The sequence below is a fragment of the Sinocyclocheilus rhinocerous genome, unplaced genomic scaffold (assembly GCF_001515625.1).
Source record: "Sinocyclocheilus rhinocerous isolate Xijiao unplaced genomic scaffold, SAMN03320098_v1.1 scaffold1141, whole genome shotgun sequence".
Taxonomy (NCBI): domain Eukaryota; kingdom Metazoa; phylum Chordata; class Actinopteri; order Cypriniformes; family Cyprinidae; genus Sinocyclocheilus; species Sinocyclocheilus rhinocerous.
This window is the reverse complement of record NW_015653550.1, coordinates 213,764-233,168: the sequence shown is the minus strand read 5'-3', so window position 1 is coordinate 233,168 and position 19,405 is coordinate 213,764. Positions and strand designations below refer to the sequence as shown.

The window sequence follows — 19,405 nt, the reverse complement described above, 5'->3', positions numbered from 1 at the left end:
GTGCCTAATTAAAACAGCGTCTACACGTCTGCTCTCCAGCTTGACGCGTCAAAAGGAGAACGTTCCAGTTGTAATCAAGGAAGATGTCTGCAATGCAAGATTAAACAGGTTCCTTAATTATAACGGCAGAGTGTTGGGGTTTTTCGCGTCGTCGCTCGTATGCAGTGTAAGTAAAAGTTGAGGCGGCACGAAGTTTCAGTTCATGTGTCGGTCTGCGCAGCTTCAGAGCTCTCTAGATCTTTCCATTTCATCTGCTCACAGCTCTTTATGTTCCTCGTCGTCTCTTGATCGGGACTTCGATCCCTTCTTAGCGAATATTTGCCAAATCCAGACGCTTTGCGATGGGATCTTTTCTCTGTGAGTCTGAGAGAAATCAAGCACGTCCTCACAGACCAACTGAGCAATTCTTTAGCTAGTTCTCACGGCGATGCGACGTAAATAATTTAATCTTTACCGAGTATATTTTCCTTTTTCTATACGGAGCTTTGACGTGGGGGACACTGTGCCGTCGACAGTTTAATATTTATGACAAAATCTGAATTCACGCGCCTGTTTTTGGATTATCCGTTTGCCAGGATACACTGAATCGACCACGGTCAACTAGAGACTTTATTTTCGATTTACTGGACTTAAAGACTACTGAGGGGATTTGGAAATGAGCGGTCTGTTTTCAAAATGTCTTTTTTAAGAATCACTCGTGGAGAGAGACGTTTCCTCAGAGGACGGGAGGGTTTGTAACGCTGAATTTATCGCCGATTTCACGACACGCGTTTCCATGGCTCCGGCGGTCAGATCGATTAAGCGTAAGGATGCGATTAACTGGCCGAGGATGTCGACAACTTTCTGGGCTGTGCTGCTGTTGACGGCGCTTCTCATCGTGTACTGCGGTGAGTTTGCGGTGTGTGTGATGCGTCTTCTACGTGTGTAAAGGATGTGTAACACTTCATTGATGTGACCTAAAGGATAATGGATAGTGTCTGTCGTGTCACTCACTTACACATACACACCTACAAACAAAATCATGGATTCTCCAGGAGAGATGAGCTCATGAAAACGGAATTGCCAAAGCATGTCCTAGACATGACCACCACACATATATCTTTAACTTGCTACTCAAGGGCAGGGAACGTGTATTTATGATCTAGAAATATACCTGCTCGATCGTATTATAATATGGTGCAGTATTGAACTTAACAGACATTACTAAAATGAAGAAGAAAAAAAAGAGCTTCATCTGATTGCAAGGATAATATTTAATAAATAAATAAATCCACAAGCAGTCTTAAATGCATTATTCAAACACAGAGACACGCAAAGGCAAACTCACACAATCCCTCTCATTAGCACACATACTTGATTGATATCTTCGAACCTCCCAGAGAAATCAGGTCTGTCCATGGTGTTTATACATACATTTTAACCTGAACACACAAGGGCAAGGAAAGTTGTGTATACACTACACTACTACAATCTTGTCTACAGTCTATAACAAGCAATTTATAATCTTATAATTGTTTTATAAATTTAACACACCGTATATTATGAAGTAAAAAAGGCCTTTCCTCTGAAACCACTTTAGTACCACACCTAGTTGCAAAAATAGGATGTATCCAGACCATTTTGATGTTAGTATTAAGAAATATGTTATCTGAAACCACTTTGGTTTATCTACATATATATTCTGAGCCCATTAAAAGCTCAGCTGATTTATTACTTTAGCTGAGATGGTGACTGATAGTCTTTTTGCTGTCTGAATAAAACTTTGACTCTCTTAAGACAGTCGATAATTCGGTAGAAGTCCACATGACTGCACCAGAAGACACACACGCATACAGGTAAAACAATAATTAAATGCACAAGCAGACAGTCACACATCTGAATTGTATGTCTAGAAATGTAGCATTGTTTTTCTATCCCAGGCCTGGCTGGGTGAACTATATCTGAGAGGATGTTTAACCTGTGCCACTGTACCTGCAGTTCTCATCTGAGCTAATATGAATGTAAATATGTGCATAGATATTTCTGCATTCACTCAATTGATCTCCTGCGATAGAATGATTTATTCTCTGCTTGGCTACAGTCAATGTTTTGGATGTTTGTTGTGGTTAGCAGTCTATTCTTTTTTTTTTATTTGGGTGTTTGTTTCTCTGTTGCTATCTGAGCAAATCAGCTTCTGCAGCTCTGCCCCGACCTGCTTTTTTTCTGTTATATTAATCTTCATCTAGATGGGCTGCCCACCGCACGACATCTATGTCTGAGTTGCTGTCAAGACCCCAGACTGGCACCTCACAGCTCGAGCTGGTATTACTCACAGAGGAGATTGAAAACATAAACGCAGGGACACAAACCAAGTTCTGTTGGTTGATTTGTTTATTTATAGCGAACCTTGTGTGATGAATGCACAAACACAACCGAAATTAGGTCTGCGTTCCCACTAGTGAGTCATGCAGTCGCTGCCTCTTTATATTAGCATCGCACAGCAAAATATCGTCAAGGTATCCGCTACAAATGTCATCCTTGTTCAGGAAATTGTGTTTGTTTCAGAGAGCAACAGAGAGGGGAAATATATGGTTAGCTGAGGTTAGCGATAGCAGAATGGTACTCATGCTGTACTGCAGCTATACAAATTAATATCAAGCACTATATGATGACAAAGACTGTTTGTAATGACTGTTTAATGAATGATATGGGGAGGGCTTTGTTCTGTCCGCTGGCTCCCTCCTCTGGATGCTACTTGACACACGTTTGTTCTTTGTTAGAGCCACGGATGCATTGTTTAAACTTGTGTTCCAATCAGTGTAGAAAAAACAACAACAGAATAATTGCATTATTTTAGAAGACTCTTACTTAATGCCTAGATCAACATGTATTAAAAATGAATGCATATAAAATGTATTATTTATAATTCAATAGAACTTGCTCATGCAAATATCACTATTAATATCACACACTAAAACTGAGAGTTTACCCAAGTATTAACCTTTTTGTTTTTAACCATACCATTTGTTTTAAGGGGAAGAATGATACATGGTGATGCAAGTTATTAATGAGAGGTGTGCCATTACTTTTCTAAGCAGTCAGATTATAATTTTAGAATTTTATAATTTTGATACCCTATGTAGTAATAAATAATAAAAAAAAAAATCACAAAGAGTTACACAGAAATAGGGCCCTTAGCAATAACTAGAGACCAAGATATCATTGCGACCCACACTTTTGACCTGGTCTAATAAGCACCCGCCTTGCAGAACCCTAGCAACTTCCCAGAATACTCTAGCAACCACATAGCCACACACCAAAGACCACTCAGATTATGGTAGCGTCATGGCAGTGGATTCTGCACAGGGAAGCATCATTATTTTTCTGTAAATATAAAAAATATAATTAGTAATATAGTAATTGTTATAGTATTTCTTATGAATATAAAACTATATTATTTCACATTTTTGTTATTTTGTATACTACTACTACTACTACTACTAATAATAATAATAATCATCATCATCATATTCTAAGTACAGTATATAACTACAGTATATAATATCATATGACCCTCTGTCACTTGCACTTTCTATTTGTTTTCTAACTGCTTGTTTATCTTAAGCTGTGTGTACATTAATGAGGAAAAAAAAATAACTTAAATGATTTTAGCAAATGGCTGCAATATAACAAAGAGTGAAAAATTTAAGGGGGTCTGAATACTTTCCGTACCCACTGTATAACCTTGCTACATGTACTGCGTTGGGCAAACCGATACTTGTCATAGCACTTGCATTTTATTGCTCTTTTGTTGGTTTTGATTGCTTCTATTGTCCTCATTTGTAAGTCGCTTTGGATAAAATTGTCTGCTAAATGACTAAATGTAAATGTAATATTTATCCAATATTTGATATACACATTATGTGTATATCAAATATGGTATAAATATTAGTTATGTAGTTAATGTATTATTGAGAGTAATAATCATAACCATAACCATTTGATGACATCCAGTATATATTTATATATAGTGATAATTATGTTGGTAGGATGTAGTGTTTTTTATAATTGTTTATTTTTGCAAATGCTCAGACAGCCTGACCATCATTCAAAATCAGATGGTGCCGAAAGCATATGGTGCTTCGTGTTTATGAGTGTGTGAGTGTGTGTGCTAATATTCACTTGCTACTCTATGTTCCTGTGAACAAATAAAAAGAGTAAAAAAAAAAGAAGACGAAGAAGAAGAAATACTAATAGAAAGTGAGCTAGAACAGGGAAACAGAAAACAAAAATGGAAAATAAGAGCAGAAAAAAAGAGATGAGCCCACCATGGTCTCCTCCTCCATCACACATCCCACAGGGTCAATTATGTGCCCTGATGAATAATACCTGCTACAGGCCCGACCCGCATTGCCATAGCCCCGCCCACTGAAAGCATCCCACAATGCATTGCAGCACATTCACACATCCCCCATGAAAACAGCTCATGTAGTCTGACACATTGCTCTAACATTCACAAATGCACAAATGCATACACACTCTCAGTCTGTGGTCATTATCAAAACCATTTAAGGGTGTAAACAGAAGCCATTTTTGGTAATTAAAGACTCCCATTTGATCATAAATACTGCTGGAGGTTTTGGTTGTAAAGTAAAAGAAAGAAAGAAAGAAAGAAAAATAAATGGTTTATTATATGGTAAGCATATAGTCATTATAATATTATTGGCTATTTTAAAGCTACCCGATTGGCCCTTTCCACTGCACGAGCAATTTAACCACTGTCTGCATCAAAAGGTAAAGACATGGGCTTGTGGAACTTGTCAAGTTTTCTGTCTGCACATCATGAAACTCTTACAGAAACGAAGGCATCTTTATGGATAAATATTTTATCAGCTCCTAAGACTTACAAGGTTTTTTGTCCATAGTCGTCACTTTTGTGCAGGGATCTTTGCAAAGTTAAAATGCATGTAACACATTTTGAAACTTTAAAATTTTGATAAACATTGTTGAACGACTGGAACTATATCATACTGGAGCTGTATCATATACTTAATATGGTTTCATGAAATGAATCTATTTGTTTTTACATATACTGTGTGGGATACTAGTATACAGTAGTTAGTTCCAGTCTGCTAATTTGACTGGATAACAGAGAATGTTTCACTGTCAGTGTTCACTTCAAATTCTCGGTACTTAACATTACATTCTCTACAAATGTAATTAAGGGTGTAATTATCTTAAAAGTTACAGAAGGACTTTTAACTTTTCAATTGTTGGTTCTTCAGCAAATGGTCTGTGAAAAAACAAAGATTTGATGGCTAGCAGAAAACTTTCCAGATGTGATTGTAAATTGAGCCTGTGTTAAGAAAGGAGCAGATTAGCATCTAGTTTGGCTAACAACTGTCCTTTTGGTTTAGCACTGGTTCATGAGAATGAATGAATGAATGAATGAATCCCATGCTTAGTGTTTATTAATGACTTGCCCTGACATTTCCTCCAGGCTGTCATAAATTTGATCACTAATTGCTGTTTAAATCTGCGTGTTACACCATAAATTAATTTAAATTTGGTATTAGTTTTAATAGGCACAGTAGCATGCATAAAACATCACTTTTGACATTTCACACAAGGGTCTTCTTCATTTAAGGGGACGTGCACGCTGCTAACAATCTGGCTACATTTTTGGTTGATGTAACGATGAGGGTGTGAATTTTAATGATCAGTTGTAACCTCAAACACACGCACACTGCTTTAGTGGCGTAGAAAGACAGGGAAGGCTACTAACATACTTGCGGCGGACTGTTAAAATGACTCCACTTCTTTATTATTGAGGAAACCAATTGCTTGAAAGAAAATGCCACCTTGGTGTTTTGAATTCCTGGAGGGCTCCATCAACGCGTGGTCGCTCACGGGCTGTGACAGGAAATGTCTGGCGTGGAAACACTGTTGAGAAGTGGATGAAAGATAAAAAAGAAGGAAGAAAGAGAAGCAGCTAGTAAGACTGAAACAGATAGATAAAAATGTGCCGCTCCGCTTTAAGCAGACATGGGAATAACATGTTACGCTAATTGAACTTTCCACAAATAGGGTGCAATCTAGTGTCCCATTACTTTTTTAAAAGCTGTAGAGGCAACCTATTGACCTTCTTTAATGTATCCCAAAAATGTTATCATACAACATTATAATTTTGATGTCATTTAAGGTAAAAATATTGTAGTCATTGGCACAACCCTGTTTAAGTAAGACAAGCCCTACCACATGATTTCAGGAAATAATAATAATAATAATAATAATAATAATAATAATAATAATATTAATAATAATTAGTGTTCATAAGTTTATCTGCTCAAGTCTTTTACCAAAATTATTTTAGATTTTTATTTTATTTAACTAATAACCGTGACTAAACATGCAACTTGTGACAGTTTGAAAAGTGTATTTTTATTTGTATTATTTAATTTAAATCAGTTTATTTTTATAATTAATTTATTGCTAGAAAATAACAAAACCATGCAAATCAGAGTTTTAAATGTGAAATCAGCATATATAATATTTAGTTTGACGTCCTGAGGCAAACACCATCCTGATAACAATGACCATTTGTTGGGGAAAAAAAAAAAACACAAAAAACTTCCTAATACAGTCAGAAAAGACTTCAGGACAAAATGGAGAAAAAATGCAAATGCTATAAAAAAGGCTGGTGCATTTATCTTGAAGTCATATAGGTACTTACTTGTCCGAAGGAAAGAGTGGGTTTCTCGACAAATGCATGTTAGGGAAGAGGTAATTGTGTGGAAGTCAACTGCATTCAATCATGCAAATGTGTGTCTTTTGCCAAAACCTTAACAGGCTGCCAGACTGTGATGCATGGTTGAGCCTGACAAGACATCTCAGAAACATGATTCAAAAGCTTTCCTGACTTAATGGATCACAAAATGCTACTGTATATGAATGGGTTGTAGTAACATCACAGCGACAGTACACAGCAAAATCACTGGTGTAAAAAGAACACCCACAGTGTCAAATTTAACACCAGCAAAGTGTCTATATGTGTCCACACTATAGAGTGTAAATGTTACATTTTTGATAGTGTTAACTTTTTGATACCCTTTGCGTTTAAATTCAACACTCGTTATTGTTAATTGTTAAACCTATTCAACACTATTCATTGTTGTTTCTGCACTACACCAGTGTTCGTATTCAATTACAGTGTTAATTTTTAACACTCTCCTATTGAGATCAACACCATTGTAATTTGAATATAAAAATGATGAGTGTTCAAAATACTGATTTATAATAGCACTTTTGGTGCTTTTAATAGCACTTTTGTTAATATTTGGTTGTTTCTACAAAATTAAATGGCAGGAAATATTTGCAGAAAATATTGCAAAAACTTTATTGAGGTTCACCACATTTAACATTCACATTCAAACACAGCATTTCACTGCATTTAAAAAAACTTTACAATTTGCAGTAAATTGCAATCTGATGATAATAATGACAAATATTTATCTGAAGAATGAAAAAACTGTAATGAATTGAGTGGACAACTTCTCAAGGCCAAACAGTGTTGCAAGAGTGGGATCTTGTCAATTTTCCATTTTTTCATCATACCTGCCTGTTTGTTTCAGTATTAAGGCAAGGGAAATGATTTTCTAGCTGGTTAAAACAGTCTTTAACTCTGTCTAGGGTTTGCCGAGGTACCTCTGATGAAAGATATTTTAGAACAGTGTCTCTTGCTTGAGCATGAAAATCACTTACCAGTTCTTCCATTGAACCAACTAAACATTGAACAGTGTTTTCAGAGACTCCAGCTGCTTGTACTTGAGCAACAATAGCACTACACATATCCGTTAGTTGCCCATTTTCAACAGGAGTCTGAAAAGTGACTGAAAGGGATCCTCACTTAGGTTATCAGAAACAGGAACATTGATACTACTGCCAACATTCCAGAGCTGTTGTAATGATTATTATCATTATTATTGTCTTACTTTTTATTTTATTTTACAGAACAACCGTAAAATTACAATACTAACATTTATAAATGTTGATAAGAGTTCTTGCTTTTTCTCAACTTTTATTTTGGCGGAAACGTGCAGGAAGACCTCAGTGCCACATTTCAACCGTAATGAACGCCCTGGGTACAAACCATGATGAAACTTCAGATGCTGAAACAAACTTGAACAACTTCTGTGGTGTACCTTGCAAAGGAAGCATGAGAACATTTGAGCAAGTGTAACCCCTCTCCCCCGGGTCCTCACCGCCACACCTCGTTCTCGTTCCGAGTGGGTCTCGTACCCGGGTCTCCGGCATTAACCGGAGGCACTAACAAGGAGGCTAAAGACTGCAGCCTCTAGCGTCAGTCGCTAGTGCATCTCTTGCGATCAGGGAAGTGACAGTTACCTGCACAGCACCTACTCGCTGACCTCCGTTACACTCACCCCCCTAAACCGCACTCCCATCCGGGTCACGGCACCAATGTAACCCCTCTCCCCCGGGTCCTCACCGCCACACCTCGTTCTCGTTCCGAGTGGGTCTCCGGCATGGGAGGCGGACGCACTAACAAGGAGGCTAAAGACTGCAGCCTCCAGCATCAGTCGCTAGTGCGTCTCTTGAGATCAGGGGAGTGAGGTTTACCTGCACAGCACCTACTCGCTGGCCTCCGTTACACGAGTCTCCAGTGAACTGAATTCACAAGTAAGAACCGGCAATTGCCCCCCCAGCCACCCCCCCCAATGTCGCCCATGTGCATACTAGATACTCAGCTAATTGACAAATCACTTATGTTTGTCTCAGCTCTAAGCAGTGTTTTAGAGCAAGCCAGCTGTAAAAAAGCTCAGGAAAATTGATACTACTGCCAACATTCTCAGCAGTACCTGAGGCTACACAGTCTCTGTGCACTCCCAAAATATGCTTCTTGAACCCATATGTATAAAACACAGATGAACATCCAGGTTCGCCGCATTTCAACCGTAATGAATGCCCTGGGTACAAACCATGATGAAACTTCAGATGCTGAAATAAACTTGAACAACGTCTGTGGTGTACCTTGCAAAAGAAGCATGAGAACATTTGAGCAAGACGCTGGGGGGAGTCAAACCTCAGTGTTCTGAATTCTCACTCGGATTTCCTTGACCCTTGGACTTTCCTTGGCAGTGCCCACATCAATGCCATACACCGTTGTTTGAATGAACGTGTAGAAGTTGCACAAGGCCTCATTATACAACATGATGAGGCCTTGTATCATACAGCAAAGACAAAGTGCGCCTTAAAGAGTTCATCAAAGGCTGCAACAGCTGTCTGCGTCATGCAGGGAATGGCCTTGTGGTCCAGGATGATGTAAAACTTCTGAATGCTACTCCTCTTTTCTCCAACACAGAGGAGGAAGGGCTGTGTAGATCCAACTCACTCAAGAAATGTCTTGATGCTCGTCCCCACCTAAGAGCATATGATGAGAGATTTTAAACAATGTTTTGTATAACAGCTGACAGATCTTTCATGTTCAAATTCACAAATAAAATTCTCATCCTTAGAGGTGTGACATATGAGAAACGTACACAAACAAATACCATTTGTAAAATGTATTATGTTGAGATCTACATTAACCAAAATTAACAAATGCAGTGCAAGTATTATTCAGTGTATTTACATTACATCAGTAACAAATGAAATTTTATTGTAATGTGTTAATGAAAGCTTTGTTTCGCCCTTGAATTATAGAAAAAAGATGTAAGATTTTAATGTGAGATGTGAAGAGATGAAGTTTTCTGCCTAGTCCTATATTTTTTAACCTGTATAGTATCTTGACATATCTGACATTCAGTTAAAGAAAATCTTTGAAAATAAGATGCAAGCACATGCACTTAACAACACTGGGAAATACAGTAAGAATGACATATGGCAATATTGCATTGATGTCTAATAATATACAGACACTAGTGATCTCATCACAATTGTGTGTTGTTGTTCAAGGTTGCCGCATTCTTGGCAATTGTAAAGTAAATTTGTATAGTAGCTAAATAAATAAATATTAATATCTTAATTTCCCCTGATATTTTTTTTTAATCTGATAAAATTCTAAAATTCAAAATTTGATTGCAAGCAGCAGTTGTGCATTGATTTCCATACTCTAGATTAGTGTGCAGCACGTCTAAGTGGAGAATTGTGTTCATTGATCATTACTTGATGTATTCAGTACTAATTAGCAACACCTGTTTACATACTACAAACAACACGATGGCACACACACACACACACACACACACACACACACACACACTATAGATAGATAGATAGATAGATAGATGATAGATAGATAGACAGATAGATAGATAGATAGATAGATAGATTAAACATTTAAGTACTGAGTAATTTTAATTAACTACATGTACTTACTATATGCTTAGGGTTTGGCTTAGGGTTACTTGCATGTAATTATGCGTAATTTATTGTTATTAGAATAGTAAGTACATGTAACGTATAACAAGGACACCTTAAAATAAAATGTTACCTATATGATGATATCTTGGTTTGTTTAAAAAAATTACTGATTGACTTTACATCTTCTCACTTATTGAACCACTACCAATTCATAACAAAATATTTACATAATTTAACATAATTAAATATTATAATATGGACTAGCAACAAAAGGACTGTTATATTAATCAGCATCACTGTAAAAAAGTTTCACCTGGTTCAACCTAAAAACGTAAGTTCAGTTGCTGCCTTAAAATTCCAAGTTAAATCAATTTAAAAGTACAAGTTAGTGCAACTCACTTTATTGTAGTCACTTTATTTAACTTAACATTTTAAGGAAGCAGTTTTTAAGTTGAAACGTGAATTTATTTATTTTTTTTTTTACAGTGAACATGTAGGCTACTTACTACAGTGTTAAGGTTTGGTTTAGGGTAGCTGCTTGTAATTATGTATAATTTACTGTTATTATTTCATTAAGTACATGCAACAAGGCCACTGTAAAATAAAGTTGTAGTTAACACTTTACAATAAAGTTCAATTTGGCATAAGATGAACTAGCACACTTTTACAATATTTAATAATAAAGTCATTGCTAATTTATAAATATAATGATAATTTATTGAATTTATATTTTTTATATGACTATATTTTTGTCACCATAATACTGCAGTCTTCATGAGGTATTTATGCTACAGTGACATTATGGTACCATCTAGCTGTTCTAACTTGTGTTGGTAAAAGTGGTTCGACCAAGGCCCAATCTCAAATGGCACACTTGATATGAATTCATGGTCTGGTGGTCCACAAGATCCTAAGGTGTCCAATTTGTCATTTTAGGCTTCAAAGGCATACTCAAGAATGCCTCTATTGTAGCCGCCATGCACCCTTGATGAACCCTTTTCCCGAAGCGAAGACTTCCTAGCAGACTAATAACCAATCTAGCAGTCGATGTGGTGAAGTGTAAACTCAGAGGAGGAACGGGACGACTGAGGTTGCATATGTGACAGGGCCTGACACTTAGACACATAGTTGTTATCAATAGAATTTGACAGTAGCATGTTTCTAATGACATAGCACATGCAATTATTGGGCATTTTCAGTTAAAATTAAGTTCTTTTTAAAGACTATTTCACATTATTGAATAAACTAAACTGAATTTCTTGTTGATGCATTCTTAGTTCGTCTGGATCACAAAGGGTACATTTGATGCTGGCCATAAAAAAGTTATTAAAAAATTATTTTGTTTATATATAAATTATATTAAATTATATTATTATAAATTATATGAACAGTTTTTTACATCTAGAGAGATTATATGATGGCTTAAAACACTGCCTAAGTATAAAACTCACTAGGGTTTGGAACAGAGTTGGAATATCTAGTAAGGATCAGGCACATGTTCAGTGTCAAAAGCAGAGCAGTGGAAGTGTGTGTGATGCTGATGCAAGACACTCACACTGGACTGTGATGGATGCCATCAGCCAGACCAAATCAAACTACAGTCACCAACATAGACACAAGATAGACCCGATCAGACCATGGGCAGAGAAGACATGTCAGGAAGTGTATGGCGACAGAGTGAAGATGGGAGAGAGTGTACTAATACAATGTGAAGAGCTTAATGTTAGAGCTGCAGCAAGGGTTTTTGGCTCAGTGGCATATTGCTATCTGCTATCTGTTATAGAAATAAAGGAATTTTAATGTGATCTAACACACACATATTCAGTTACACTAAATGACACTACAGAATTGTGACTATACATTAATATTTAAAGATGGACACACTACAGTTCAACTTTAAAGTTTTTTGTGTGTTAGTCTTTTTAATTAAAATACCAAACAATGAAGGGTGAAAATGGACATCAGCAAATTGCACAAGAAACTGACTCAAAGTGGACTGAATAAAGGCATGTTTAGACCAGCATGAATGCTTGGCATGTGTTTTGTCTGTGCAGACCAATGAAAAAAAAAAAAAAAGCAGACAAGCAGAATGTAGTCTCAGCCTTGTAACCCTCGTTCCCTGAAGGAGGGAACGGAGACGTCACGTCCCGTCGCCACAGCTCCTGTACCACCGCTGAGCGGCCGGGTCACCGGCTCGGCTCCTCAGCGAAAACCTGAATATGCGGTGCATCTGCTGCCTACTTATACTCAAGCTGTGATCAGCGGCAGCTGGATGCAATAATCGCATGCCAATGTGCATTGGCTCGTTTAGTTTACACTCGAAGTGGATTGGTCTCTCTAAGCGAGATCCCAATTTCGTCGGTCATCCGACGTGACGTCTCCGTTCCCTCCTTCAGGGAACGAGGGTTACCATACGTAACCGAGACGTTCTGTTTTCTTACTGTAAATATGGGACTCTCTATTATACGAGGGCTGGCAACCCCTAGCAACAGCGGAAATGAACCCCAGAGATATTTGTTCAACTGAAGCTGTGTAATTCCAGCTTACATTCATGCTCACGGAACATGACTTTGTTAAGCCTCATTTCTAGCTTCCCGAGGCTAAGACTGTCTCTTTTCACCCTCCTCTGAGCACTGCCGTGTAAAAGATTCTATTGTATCACTGCCATGCATGTGAATTATACGAGGGGCACTTGGGGGTTGCAGTAGTCATTACATTATAACAACTGTGATCTTGTTAAAACATGTTATACGACGCTGGTAGGAAAATTAATGCGTTCTTTAATATATTCTGTTTCAAGCCTTGCTATTGTGGTGCAACTTTCAAAAGTCACAAAACTTTAAATAGCTGTTAAAAGCATTGCCGGTGTTTTCATATCCATCTGCCAAGTGAATATCATCAGTCCAGCTGCTTAGAGAAGTTGCATACTTCTTCTCAACACAAAATTTGAGCTATTATTCATGTCTGTAGGACAAACTGAATTTACTCCGCACTAAACGACCTCATATTGATTTATCTCATACGCTTTTTATAACTCTTTGGTATACTGTGCTATATGGAACTAATCTCCTTGCCACTGTAAACAATGTGCGTATTTTTCTTTATAGAAGTGATTCCAACAGCTTGACAGCCAGTGTGCTTTGAAATCTTCTGTTATCTTAATTTAAATATGTATATGGTGCGACCATGATTTGTCAGTTCAGAAGCAATCTAATATCTCAACTAGCCTGTTCCAGAGTTTGTGCATTCATTGGCAGCATTCAAAGGCTAACCGTGCACAAAGATTGCATAAATTTAATTACTTAATTTGTCAATGTCAGTAGTCAGACACTGGTTGGATTTCATAGAGTTCTAGCACAGGACTGGAGGCCATGCTTTACACGTGACTGCGTATTTAAATTTTCTTCAGCCTTATAATATTTCAGTGCTCAGCAATGTAACATTGTAGCACTATTTGGGAATAACTAAAGTCACCCTTATTGAGATTCTACTGTTTGTGAGAACTAAAACACAATTCTGGTCATAAGTTTACATACCCCTTGCAGAATATGCAAAATGTTTATAATATTAACAAAACAAGAGAGATCATGAAAAAGAGATCATTTTTTGTACTGTCCTGAATAAGCTATTTCACATAACAGATGTTTACATATACCCCACAAGACAAAATAACTGAATTTATAAAAAAAATAATATACCTCAACACTGTGTGTTGTTACCTGGATGATCCTTGACTGATTTAAAAAAAAATTTTTTTATGTTTTATGATAGTTGTTCATGAATCCCTTTATTGTACTGAGCAGTTCAACTGTCCACTGTTCTTCAGACAAATCCTCCAAGTCCTGCACATTCTTTTCGTGAGCCTAGTGTGTGGTAATCTCTCCAGAGCGGTCCTTGGCCAAATTCAGCGGCAAATATCTAAACAGGCCTGAATAGTGGCTGCCTTGCCTTCATCTTCCTTAATCCTGCTGTCAAGAGTAGCCATTTAAATAGCCAATGTTAGGTGTTTAGATTTCAGAGCCATCTTACAACATTTGCTTTTCGTACTAATTGGTAATTTTCCATTTTTACAGTTCATGAATCTAATTCAAAAGCAATTAAATACTGTAGAATTCACAGTACGTAAGACGCAAAAACAGGGACAAGCAGAGGAGAACTAAAACACAATTCTGGTCATAAGTTTACATACCCCTTGCAGAATATGCAAAATGTTTATAATATTAACAAAACAAGAGAGATCATGAAAAAGAGATCATTTTTTGTACTGTCCTGAATAAGCTATTTCACATAACAGATGTTTACATATACCCCACAAGACAAAATAACTGAATTTATAAAAAAAATAATATACCTCAACACTGTGTGTTGTTACCTGGATGATCCTTGACTGATTTAAAAAATTTTTTTTTTATGTTTTATGATAGTTGTTCATGAATCCCTTTATTGTACTGAGCAGTTCAACTGTCCACTGTTCTTCAGACAAATCCTCCAAGTCCTGCACATTCTTTGGTTTTCCAGCATTTTCTGCATATTTGATCACTTTTGAGCAGCGACTGTATGATTTTGACATCCATCTTTTCACACTGAGGACAATTGAGGGACTCATACACAACTGTTACAAAAGGTGAAAATATTTACTGATGCTCAAGAAGGCAACATGATGCATTAAGAGTCGGGGGGTGTAAGCTTTTGAACAGGATGATGATATGTGTACATTTTTCTTTTCTTTTTTTTTTTGTTAAAACATCATAGTTTTTCATTTAGTACTGCCCTTCATACGCTGCATAAAATACATGTTTTCCAGAAGACTAAATAAGTACAGTTTACCCCAATCATTCGATTCTAAAAGTTAACAACCCCCAGCTCTTAATGCATCATTTTGCCACAACTGTATGTAATATACTTTTATACTTTTGACATCGCTTTTATTTTAGTACTTGTCTATTGTAAGTAAATTAGCTTTTTTGGATATACTGTGTCATAAAATTGATGTCACAGGTGTAGTGAAAGTATATGTGGGCTGTGTTATTTCATAATAATACTAATGATAATAAAAAAAAAAATGCATGGATTCACAATTAAATATTATGGTGAAAAAGAGTGAATTCAGGTAAACTGGGCCATATTTTGTAATTCACCCTATATCACTATATCTCTATATTATAATTTTGCATCCATATGCTGTCTCTCCTATAGTTTTAAGAGATATAGTATACAAATAAAGGGATAAAGGAAAATATATATGTTAACAAAATAATATCCACAAGATAATCTAAGAATCAAAAAAAAAAAAAAGATCCAACAAAGAATACAAAAATATCTTTAAGAATGCTTGTATTTGTCACCATTTGTAACTGATAGTTGACATAAAATGAAGTTGACCTGCTCTGACCTGTGACATTAACAATTAAATTATTTAAGCATTTTCATAATGTATGTACATTTATTAAGCATGCAGCTTTTATGAGCTCACAGTAATTGAGACATGGAATACAGTATTTTTACTTTTAACCAATATTTGTGACATTGCAGGACTAGAAAAGTCATGAATTAGAAAAGTCATAAATGACAATGAGATATATGTAAGATATATGTTTATATTTTCATATACATTTTATACAATATGTACATGTTAAAGCATAAACTACTCAACTACACTGTTTAGTTTGAGCTGGTGTTCATTAATATTAATGGAGCTGTTTTGACGTCTGTCATAATCTGTGTAAGTCATGGGGAGATCAGAATATGGCTGTTATTCCTTGCTAATTCTTCCCACATAAGAAGACAGATGTCGAAGTGGTAATTAACAAATCCATTGGCACTGTTCTAGAAATCTTATGAGCAGGACGGTGAAGCATTGCGACTGTGGCCCAGCGTGATATGTTAAGTCAATCTCGCAAAATAATGAGTGTTGAAAGAAAATGTGAAATTGAATTTCAGGGGTTAATAACTGCCACAGAATGACTTCAGTCTCCCATTTGTAATTACCATAATACGATGAAGCATGCCTACCACACATTTGCAAACAAAGCCCTTTGCAGGAGCACAAATGCTAAAAAAAAGGGCAGCTATGCTTGAAGGAAGCAGAGATAAGAGTGTTGTCCATTCTTGACCTAAAAGACAATATAATTTGTAATGCAGTGTCATGCAACGTTAAAAAAAAACTTATTCAGACTTAAACTAGAAGGCAGGGAAAACCCTTACTTGTGCAGTGCCAGGGTGCATTTCACATGCAGATATTCATGTGTGTTGTGCATCGAATGCATTATCTGATGCAGAAGAAATGAAATAAACAATCGGCCAGGAGCTCAGCGGGGGCATGAAGATGGTGTCCGCTGGGAGAGGTGGCCCTAATCATTGTAAAGCATTTCCTCTCACACACAACGCTGGGCCGGTAATCTAATGCACGCATTATTCAGCCTGCATCTATTAAAAGAAAGCTGCGCGAGATTTATCGCCCAGGTTTAACTGTATGGTAAAATAGCGCATTAGGCAGATGATATCACGGTGTATGAAATGATTATGCATGCTTGCAGAAAAGTGGAAGAGGCCAGCTTAATTAAATGCAAGGTCTTGGTTATACATCACTGGCTCTCTGCTCAGCCCTTTTAACCAAAATGGCTGTTATTTTTAAAAGCAAAGAGCTGAGAGGAAGCTTTTCCACTTTGCCTGTTCTACATACCCTTCTGTTTTGTAAAGTGTGTAAAGAGGACAGAGGGTGTGGTGGGCCAAAATTTACCTTCCATTTTCTGCTCTACTGCTCACACGCATGCCAAGCAAGGCAATTATATTTCAGTCAGTATAAGTCTAAGTTTTGATGATCTGTCAATCTGTCTAAACGGACAAATGGGAATTGTAATTGCATCACCTTGGGAAAATACCTTTTGCGTTTTACTCAAAAAAATGGAACAAAGTAAGTGGTTTGACAGTTGAAAATCTAGTTTATTTTCCTCGGTCTAAAGAAATTGTTCATCCAACAAATGGAAAATTTGTCATCATTTACTCATTCTTCCAAACTTTTTTAGTTTCTCGCCTCAGCACATAAGAAGACATTAGGCAGAATATTCAGCCTGCACTTTTCCATACAAAGAAAGTGCACTGGAACCTGGGTTGAACTCTAAAACATAATAAAAAATAAATAAACCATAAATGAATGACAAAACCTAAAAGTAGCAGTTTCCCAAGCCTTATTAAGCCATACATTAGCTTTGGGTGAGAAAAAAAAAAAAACAGTATATGTATATATATATATATATATATATATTAATTCCATCTCTGATAGTTTTGTACAAGGTTATTTATTTATTTATGTATTCAAATCACTTACCTTGGAGTAAGTCATATGAAACCAATGAATTTATTATTATTATTATTATTATGCATGTGTTCTCTAAAAGCTTTTTGAATTTAGGAACGGAGCAGCCTCAGATACTGAGTAAAATGTCATTTGTCCATCTGTGCCCGTAAATATTGCATTTTTTATTTGTTTATTTATTTAATTTTTGAATAAACTCAAGCCTGTGTTGACAGAAGAAGCAAAGGCCTGTGTAGATTCAATCTGCTGTGGATTTATACTGAGTATCTCTGCTAGCCACTTCATTTCAGCCTGCGGTCATAGAAGCACGCAGTGCAGCTAGTATATTGTGTCCCACTCTCTCTTAGCCTGGCATAATTGAGTTAAATTTTGAGGAATGCCAAAGTGGAGTCTTGCAGCCTCTGAATAATGTAACAAAACTGCTCCTTTGGCATGTAGAAGAAATTTGGCAGTGTTTGAACAAATACAAAGACTGCAGACCCCCCATCCCTCCTCACTCCTTATGTAATCGGAAACAAGTAAAGATGGTGAGTTTGCATGCTTTTCTAATCCCATTAAACTCACAGTAAACTTGGGAGCATGGGAGTCCTGACTCTTTTGAAAACTTATTTCATTTATTTAAGGATGCAGTAGATAGGTTTTTCCAGGCAATTTGCATTCTGGGATTACCTGCTTGCCTGATCTTCGCTAGCAGCTTCAAACCCAATTTAGGCAGAACAAAGACTGCAAACTTCAGGCTCTGTGAATGCACTTTGCTCGCATGGGAATTATATTTAAACTAATATTCTTCTTTTAATGCAGATATGTCAGGGTTTTATTCTAGAACGTATAATGCAGGGCCATCTCTTGACTCCCAACAGAAAGGGAGCAGTCTTAAATTCTAAGAAAATGTATGAAATCCCAGACTAATGTGCAGAGACAACTACAGTATAAGTGAGCCCAATGGAAGACCAATGAAAGATAGGGGGCAGGATGGAAGGAGTATTTTGTGAGTGTTAGAGAAAAATTGGAAAGACATTATTCATAGAAATGGGTCATGGTAGATCAGGGCTGGGTGGTAAGATGGTATACTGTATAGGCTACATGTGGTGGTGGAAATGTGTCAGATGGTAAAGATGTTATTTTTAAGCCATTTATATTATGGTAGATATAGCTGCTTGGCTTATATTGGGTAGAATTGTTGTATGTTATTTAGAAACATATGCCAATAGGTAAATATAGAGCAGAATGTGTCCCAAATAAAACAAAGAACTTATTATTAAATGGGTGTTGTTAAGCAAAATGATTCAGCTGTTTATGGTATTATTTATTTATTTATAATATTATTTATTTTATATTACATTGCGAATAAAAAGAGGAAATAATAAGATGAAATACCTGTGTTTTATTCGTTAAATTAAAACAAAAAAAACACACACAAAAAAAAAAACATATGTTTATGTTTTATGTACATTCCTTGTTTTTGGTTACTATTGTGATAAACCTGGCGTAAAACTACTCATATTGTGTACATTGCATGAGTATAAACTGCAATCATGGTCATACCACCCAATTCTGCTAGATAGCAACTCTCATTTTGGAAAACGTGCAGATTTATGGTCACCATCTATACATTAGCATAAAAATAATGTAATGGCTTTGCTTTTTAGTTTTAATTGGTTCAAACTGCTGTGGCCAAAATTCACCATTCTAAAGAAGTATGAATGCTAACAAGGGGGGGGGGGGGACAAA

General features: G+C 36.5%; 1 protein-coding gene across 1 annotated transcript in view; it reads left to right on the top strand.

The window, feature by feature from the left end:
- Positions 1 to 317: 317 nt before the first annotated feature.
- LOC107716494 (protein FAM19A5-like) overlaps positions 318 to 19,405 on the top strand; it is a 132,089-nt gene continuing 113,001 nt past the window's right edge. Inside the window, exon 1 of the mRNA XM_016522974.1 lies at positions 318 to 887. Coding sequence (XP_016378460.1) covers positions 776 to 887 — 112 coding nt within the window. The 5' untranslated portion in view covers positions 318 to 775. The remainder of the gene's footprint in view (positions 888 to 19,405) is intronic.